Raw genomic sequence first — 8179 nt, 5'->3', positions numbered from 1 at the left:
GGAGGAGGGGACCTGGACGGGGTGGGATACACAGGACCCTTAATTGTTTCTGCAGCATTTTGTCACTGGCGGGGCTGGCGGGGGATTATGACGGGTGGGTGGGGTTTGGTATGATTGAAATATTTCAACAAATCGTTAGATGGCCAAAGCCACTTTTACACCTTTTGGTTTCTGGTTAGAACGTTTCAAAGAACTGCAGCCTTTGGTGTGTCTTAAGTCCCGGGGTGTCTGACCAGTGACCCTGCCGCCTCCCATCTGTGCCAGCGGTGGCCGTGACGGGCCTCACAGATGTGTATGTTCCTGAGGACACGCGACTTGGCCTGGGTCTGCTGGTGTCTGTGAGGGGTGCACCTGGGTTGAGAGGCAGCTCAGCCAAGGTGGTGGCCCGGGCTGGTAGGAGCCACAGGCCACCGGGGGCAGGACGAGGCCCTGAGGGCATCAGCTTTGAGTGTCCCGAGAGGTCTCAGTCCTGAGCCTCCTGCCGTTTAAAACCCCAACAGAGTGTTTTCCGAAGGACTCACCCCGCACAGCCGAGGGCGCCCACGTTGCCTTTACTTCCTTCTCTGGACAGCTGGCCTCTGAGAAGTGACAGAGCAGGATGCCCCCTGGGGTTGACTGCCCCATGGAGTTCTGGACCAAGGAGGAGAACCAGAGCGTGGTGGTCGACTTCCTGCTGCCCACAGGGGTCTACTTGAACTTCCCCGTGTCCTGCAATGCCAACCTCAGCACCATCAAGCAGGTAAAACTCCGTCTTCAGCCTGGTCCTTGGAGCTCAGAGAGGCAGACAGACAGATACATTGTTTCTCAGGCTTGGGATCCTCAGGTGTGAATTTTAAAAGATATAAATAATGTCCAAGAATCATTTAAAAACTTGTGGTTAATGTCCGTGTATCATTCCAGTTTCAGCTTCCCTCTTTAACATTTGCTATTTTCCTTTCCTGGGTTACTTGGTTATTGATTACTAGACTAGATTACAGTGACAGCTTCGAGGGGCTGCATCCAGTGGTGGGCTTTTGTTCTAGCTGTGACTGTTGCCATCATTGTTGAAACCATACTTCATCCGTGGCCACTTAAGAGTTTTACAGGTCTTTGTGTTTAGAGCTGTTGCCATAGGGAGCATCATCTTTGGATAGAGCTTTCGGTTTTGTTGACTACGTCCCAGGATGGATTACTGAGGCGAAGAGTTAGATATCTGGATGGTATTTGGTAGATATTGTCTTGTGACTCTTCAGAGGCTTGTGCCACTTACAAAGTGTGGGATTTAATGGGTCATGCCTTGGGCTGTCCCAGGGTGAGACCTTATCTCAGAATTTTAAAAATTATTATTGGGAACAGAAAAAAAAAAGGAGAGAAGTAATGGGCCATGTTTGAAGTTTTTTAATTTTTCTTCTCTTCCTGGGAGATTTCTTTAAAAATTAAGTTTTTCTTTTCATCACAAAAGCAATATAGACAGTAAAATTTAGGAAAAGAAGAAGTAGAAAGAAAAAAATTACCTATGATCCAGCCATACGTGACAACCATAGTTAAAACACTTTGGCTGTTTCCTGTTTCTCGTCTATATATAGTGTTGTTTTTTGTGATAATTCTGGTGATGAACTTTCATATCTTTCTTTTCTGAGTGAACATTACAACACCTTGTTCATGTTATTAACTTTATAAAGGTATCGTTTTAAATCAGTCTTATTTTTCCACTCACAGAGCTGTGCAGTGCATGCATGTTATTAAAATTCAGATGCTGCAGAGAAGCGTGAAACATGTCTGTCTGTGAAGTTTCACCTCACACCTCAGTTTGGTTTCAAATTCTTCATATTTTTATTTATAGCAGCAGCCAGATAGTAAATCTTTTCCCCTTTACTGGCTGGCCCCATGCTACCTGCTGCAATGATCCAACTCGCCACTGCCAGCTTGGCTACCTTAGGGCGAAAGCAGCAGGTGATATGCAAATGATATGTGATATGTAAATGAATGGGCGTGGCTTTGTGACAGGCAGCTGCTGTATTTGGCCCACAAACTGTGGCTTGCCAAGTCCTGATCTATATTAACTGAAATGTTCATTATGGTTTTTTCTATGGAAATGGGCTTGAATCGCATCTGCTGTTTTACAACTTGAGGACTTAATAATAAGCTTTCCCCGACTTAGTGATAAACTTCGGTCTCCTCCATGCCCGCTCCTAGAGGTCTCCCTAGACTCTGTCATAGCTCTGTGTCATCCTCCTGCTTGAGAGACCAACTGGCCGTTGCCCGTGGTAGCAACATTGGGCCCTTCCCTCCTGCCCGTCCTCTCTGTGACTCAGTGGCAAACACCTTTCCACTTCGGGTTGTGGCGGTGGCAGGGCTAGAGGCTGTCCCGAGCATGCCCTGACGCTCTGTTGAACGTGCTCCACAGAGAGTTCTTTTTGGCTCCCTCGGTGGGTTAAACATTTCTGAATTCGTTGCCAACATTTAAAAGTCAGGATGAGGAATGCTAGACCTATAAGCTGGGGGGTGCTTGAAGGTTATGTCCGGCCACCCCTTGGGGTAACCCAGGGTGGTCCCTGCGCTCTGGAGGGCAGCCTGTGGGACATGCCACCAGCCCCAGATTCCAGCACATCCCCAGCACCCCCCACAGAAGGGCGGTGACAGAGAAGCCTGTCCACCCACGTGGTCAGCACCCAAGTGTCTGCAGAGGGCACACGTGGTGGGTCTGCCGTTGCCCTCTGGGAGGGTGATGCGGGTGAGACCCCCTGCCTAGCAGCCAGCCGTCCACCCACCTGCAGCCTGAGCCAGAGGGGCTAACTAGTGACTGTCCCCTCAGTTGCTGTGGCACCGCGCCCAGTATGAGCCGCTCTTCCACATGCTCAGCGGCCCCGAGGCCTACGTGTTCACCTGCGTCAACCAGACGGCGGAGCAGCAGGAGCTGGAGGACGAGCAGCGGCGGCTGTGTGACGTGCAGCCCTTCCTGCCTGTCCTGCGCCTGGTGGCCCGTGAGGGTGACCGCGTGAAGAAGCTCATCAACTCGCAGATCAGCCTCCTGATTGGCAAAGGTACCCCTGCCAGGTGGGCGGTGGCTTGGGACTGGCCCTCTGTGTCCCCCCACGCTGACCCGGCCCCTCCCCGCCTCACAGGCCTCCACGAGTTCGACTCCCTGCGAGACCCAGAGGTGAACGACTTTCGCACCAAGATGCGCCAGTTCTGCGAGGAGGCGGCCGCCCGCCGGCAGCAGCTGGGCTGGGAGGCCTGGCTGCAATACAGCTTCCCCCTGCAGCTGGAGCCCTCAGCGCGGGGCTGGGGGGCTGGCACGCTGCGGCTCCCCAACCGGGCCTTCCTGGTCAACGTCAAGTTCGAGGGCAGTGAGGTGAGCCTGTGGCCTGCTGCATCTGGGCTGCCGTGTCCATGGGAAACACGTGCCCCATGAAGCTCCCTGGTCATCCATGAGCCCCCCAAACCCACCCTGCTCCCAATAGCATCAGATGGTATTTGCCAGGTGTCTATGCACGTGGGGGGCTTGGCAGACATCCCACCGGGCAAGTTTGACATGGCCGAATGACCACGTGGCATTGGTGGGTGGTTATTCGTCCATTCATTCCTTGAACAACTCTTTCCTGGGTGTCGTCGGCCATGCGCCATCATCTGTGAACACCCCAGACCCTGCGACCTCGAGGGGGCCTCCCCTTTGGGGGAATGGGGCTACCTAATACAGGTAGATGGGCAACCCTGCCCCTGTGCCCCAGAACCCCTGGGGAGCCTCAAGGGCAGAGGGCTGACCCTCCCTCCTCCACCCCAGGAGAGCTTCACCTTCCAGGTGTCCACCAAGGACGTGCCCCTGGCGTTGATGGCCTGTGCCCTTCGGAAGAAGGCCACAGTGTTCCGGCAGCCCCTGGTGGAGCAACCCGAGGACTATGCGCTGCAGGTGAACGGCAGGCACGAGTATCTGTACGGCAGCCACCCGCTCTGCCAGTTCCAGGTGAGGCCTGTGCTGGCCCTTTGCACCCAGGTCCCCACCACCTCCACGGGGCCCGGGCAGGAGTGGGCACTGGACTTTGAGGTCACGGCCAGAGCCCCCACTACAGGTCTGGTGCTCTTTCTGCACAAGGAGGGGCTCCAACCTCAGGAGGTGGGTTGGGGCAGGGAAGACCTGCGGGGACCCTCCCAGCCCCTGGCCTGGGGTGGGCAGTAGTCACATGGGAGCGGGCGGGGCCGCCTCATCGCAGCTCACCCAGTGCCTCCTCCCCGCAGTACATCTGCAGCTGCCTGCACAGCGGGCTGACCCCCCACCTGACCATGGTCCACTCCTCCTCCATCCTTGCTATGCGCGACGAGCAGAGCAACCCCGCCCCCCAGGGCCAGAAACCTCGCACCAAACCGCCCCCCATTCCCGTGAAGAAGGTGAGATGGTGCCTTCTGCTCCCCGTCTTCTCCACCCATTGTCCCATCCAGAGCCTGCTGGGTGGCGCCCACCGAGTGGGTCCAGGGGCCCAGGTCACTCAGTGTGGGGAGTTGGGGCTTGAGCTCAGGAAGCCAACAGGTTGGACGTCCTGGGCTGGGGCCTGTGCGAACTGCCGGGGGGCAGCCTCCAGGCCTGGCTCGTGGCTGCCCCTTCTCTGCAGGCTCAGGGGCACGGGCTGTGGGCACCTTCACAGCAGGTTTTCTGGTAAAGGATGGTGTGTGGACAGGCGCCCTCTCACTCCGCCCCCACGTGGCCAGGGCCCTTGTCCTCGGCTTGTAACAGCCCTGCCCCCGCCCCCAGCCCTCCTCGGCGTCCCTGTGGTCCCTGGAGCAGCCATTCTGCATCGAGCTGATCCAGGGCAGCAAAGTGAACGCGGACGAGCGCATGAAGGTAGGGGCGCCCGGCTGGTGGGAAGCAGCATTTTTTGCACAAACAAAGTGGCTGTGGCTGGAGGGGTGGCAGAGAAAGAGGGGAATCACAGGAAAGCCTCCCGACCGCAGTGCCCAGCACCCTGCCTGGGGCGCCTGTGACTGCTTCAAAACAGGAAGGGGGAGGGGAGCAGCCCGGCGCCCAGAGGCCGATTCCTAGAAACTTGGGCCCCGGCATTCTGGGTATTTGACTTTGGGGGAGGTTGTGGGGCCAGGCCGGGCGAGGAGCCGGCTCGGGGACATGATGGTGCTGTGAGGGCTGCACCTGCCTCAGCCCTGGGTGCTGAGCCCATCTCTGTGCTGCGGGGACAGCAGGGAGCTGGCCAGGCTGCTGTCTCTTCAGGACACTCGCGGGCTCATCTCAATAGCCTGTAGGTGTAGGTTGTGCTGTCCCACTGTGGAACACGATACCTGAGTCTAGAGGTTGGGTCTCCTGCCTGGAGCACGTTTTGTTGGGGTAGCTCTACAAGCAGGGCAGGTGTGCGCTCCCCCGGCAGGAACCGTGGAGGACTGGACAGAGGGGCTTCGGGGATGGGGCTGTCAGGCGGAGCCAGAGGGGAGGGGCGTTCAGGCGGCAATAAAAATCCTTCCCCACCCACATGGGGCTCATGAGACGCCAGGAAGTACAGGGAGCCCTACGCCGTCAGAGCTAGAAGGGTCCCTGGAATTCCTGCTGATGGGGAAACTGAGGCCCAGAGGGGGACAAGGGCGTGGATGTGCCCCAAAGTCCCCCAGAGTCAGGGGAGCTGAGATTGGAGTGCCCACACACAGCCCACGGTGCTCCCCTCGGCCCACGGCCACTTGTCCCACTCAGACCTCCCTCTGCTGCCCTCTTCTCCATGGGCAGTGGGATTCAGACCCACGTGAAAAGGAGGCCATTTAAGGAGCAGATTTGAACCTCTAGGTGGGGCGGGAGGAGCCTGGGAGAGAGCAAGCAGGGCCTCTGCCACCCTCACCCTGCGCTGGGCGCCTTCCCGCAGCTGGTGGTGCAGGCCGGGCTTTTCCATGGCAACGAGATGCTGTGCAAGACGGTGTCCAGCTCGGAGGTGAGCGTGTGCTCAGAGCCCGTGTGGAAGCAGCGGCTGGAGTTCGACATCAACATCTGCGACCTACCACGCATGGCCCGTCTCTGCTTTGCCCTCTACGCCGTGATCGAGAAGGCCAAGAAGGCTCGTTCCACTAAGAAGAAGTCCAAGAAGGCGGTAGGTCTGAGGGCAGGCTGGGAGGGGTGCAGGCCTCAGAGAGTCAGAGCAGCCCTTTGCTGGGCCTAGTTTGTCCCCGAGCCCAGGGGCCATGCAGGGGCCCAGGAGGGCCTCTGCCTCCCTGTCTGTCCCAGTCTGGCCACCAGCCCTGCCCGAGTGACAGCAGGCTGACTCGGAATATCTGCCCTGGGCCTCTGGCCTTGCAGGAACCTGGAGGCAGCTCCCTGGGGTGGAGACCAACGCAGTGTCCTCACGGGAAGCAGAAAGGCCTGAGTCAGCGGCTGGCCTGGGCAGCACCAGGGGGGCTGGGCGCTGAGTCACGGGCCCAGGATGTGACCGCCCTCTGCTGAGCTGACTAACTCGTTGCTGAGCTGCACCGGCCCCTGGGGCTGGTGCGGCTCGTTTGGAGGTTTCTCAAGAAGCCGTGCTGGGGACGAGGGCGGGAGCAGAGGGGAGCCACGAGGTGGCTGACCTTGCTGGCCTCACTCCTGGGACCCCAGGAGGAAAGAGGAAACAGTGGATCCTCCCCCTCCCCAAGCAGGGCCTTCCCGGGTCTGGGCAGGAGAACTTAGGTGGGCTCTGGTCTTCTCTCCTCCCTCTGGGGGTCTGAGAGGGAGGGGGCTTGGCCTGGAGGCCGGCCTCCTCTGCAGATGAGCATGTGTGGGTGGCTGGCCCTGACCCGCTCACTGTCCCTTCCCAGGACTGCCCCATCGCCTGGGCCAACCTCATGCTGTTTGACTACAAGGACCAGCTCAAGACTGGGGAACGCTGCCTCTACATGTGGCCCTCCGTCCCAGGTCAGCCCAGGGGGGAGCAGCTTTGGGGACATGGGGGTCCCGGAGATGGTGGCCTTTCCTATACGATGCCATCTATCCCTGTGTTCAGACGAGAAAGGGGAGCTGCTGAACCCCACAGGGACTGTGCGCGGCAACCCCAACACAGAGAGCGCCGCCGCCTTGGTCATCTGCCTGCCCGAGGTGGCCCCCCACCCCGTGTATTACCCCGCCCTGGAGAAGGTCAGTGTTGCCACTGCCCCCTGAGGTCCGGGCCGCCCCGCCAGAGGCTGAGGGGCTACTGAGGAGCTTCCCTGGCCCTGCTTCTGGAGCTCGGCTGAGGGTGGACCCCCAGCCACTCTGGGAGTCGCCCACGGCCAGGGGCTGGGTCAACATTGCACATCCAGACCCTTCCCAAGGGCCATCTTGCCTGTCAGGGGACACTGGTTAGTGTCTGATGACACTTTTGGCTGTCATAGCTAGTGGGAGGGATGCCCTTGGCACGCTGTGGGTAGAAGCTGGGCTGCTGTGCTGCTAAGTGTCCTACAGCGCACAGGACAGTCCCCACCACGAAGGGTGACCTGGCACTGGTGCCCAGGTGGAGGCGTCCCACCCAGGGCCCCTGGCAGGGTTGGCTCAGGCCCTGGGGGGCCCTGAGCACGGCCGCTTGTTGCAGATCCTGGAGCTGGGGCGGCACGGCGAGTGCGGGCGTGTCACCGAGGAGGAGGTGAGCTGGGACGAGGGCGTGGGGTGTGGAGGCAGCGGGGGGTGTGGAGGCGGCGTGGCAGCGTGGCGCCAGGGCCCTCACCCTGCCTGTGCCCTCAGCAGCTACAGCTGCGCGAGATCCTGGAGCGGCGGGGCTCCGGGGAGCTGTACGAGCACGAGAAGGACCTGGTGTGGAAGCTGCGGCACGAGGTCCAGGAACACTTCCCGGAGGCGCTGGCCCGGTTGCTGCTGGTCACCAAGTGGAACAAGCACGAGGATGTGGCCCAGGTGGGGCGAGAGGCGCCTGGGGGCAGAGCCGGGGTCAGACTGGCAGCGCCGCCCACCACCACCTGACCACTGGGCCTCCCCAGATGCTCTACCTGCTGTGCTCCTGGCCCGAGCTGCCCGTGCTGAGCGCCCTGGAGCTGCTGGACTTCAGCTTCCCTGACTGCCACGTGGGCTCCTTCGCCATCAAGTCCCTGCGGAAACTGACGTGAGTCCAGGCTGGGCGCTGGGACCAACGGGTCCCTGCCCCTTGGGAGGCAGCTTTGCCCCGACTGTCTGGAAGGGGGCGCTGCGTGGGGACCGAACCTCCCGGCAGGCCTGCTTGGGGGTGGGGAGCTGGCCTCCTTCCTGCCCTGCGGC

At 59.8% G+C, this 8179-nt stretch overlaps 1 protein-coding gene across 3 annotated transcripts in view; it reads left to right on the top strand.

Moving 5' to 3' along the window:
* Positions 1-8179, top strand: part of PIK3CD (phosphatidylinositol-4,5-bisphosphate 3-kinase, catalytic subunit delta) — a 51910-nt gene that overhangs the window by 37568 nt on the left and 6163 nt on the right. For 2 of the 3 annotated variants that reach the window (XM_012662646.1, XM_012662645.1), the window contains exons 3-14: positions 501-739; positions 2795-3023; positions 3105-3334; positions 3764-3943; positions 4216-4365; positions 4727-4816; positions 5835-6056; positions 6757-6853; positions 6942-7072; positions 7506-7556; positions 7655-7822; positions 7906-8027. In XM_012662646.1, coding sequence (XP_012518100.1) covers positions 599-739; positions 2795-3023; positions 3105-3334; positions 3764-3943; positions 4216-4365; positions 4727-4816; positions 5835-6056; positions 6757-6853; positions 6942-7072; positions 7506-7556; positions 7655-7822; positions 7906-8027 — 1811 coding nt within the window. In that variant the 5' untranslated portion in view covers positions 501-598. The remainder of the gene's footprint in view (positions 1-500; positions 740-2794; positions 3024-3104; positions 3335-3763; positions 3944-4215; positions 4366-4726; positions 4817-5834; positions 6057-6756; positions 6854-6941; positions 7073-7505; positions 7557-7654; positions 7823-7905; positions 8028-8179) is intronic. The other variant, XM_012662647.1, reaches the window with a different exon arrangement.

The sequence above is a fragment of the Propithecus coquereli genome, unplaced genomic scaffold (assembly GCF_000956105.1).
Source record: "Propithecus coquereli isolate 6110/MARCELLA unplaced genomic scaffold, Pcoq_1.0 Scaffold77, whole genome shotgun sequence".
NCBI classification, from domain to species: domain Eukaryota; kingdom Metazoa; phylum Chordata; class Mammalia; order Primates; family Indriidae; genus Propithecus; species Propithecus coquereli.
Note: the sequence above shows the minus strand (reverse complement) of the source record. Positions and strands in the feature narration are given on the sequence as shown.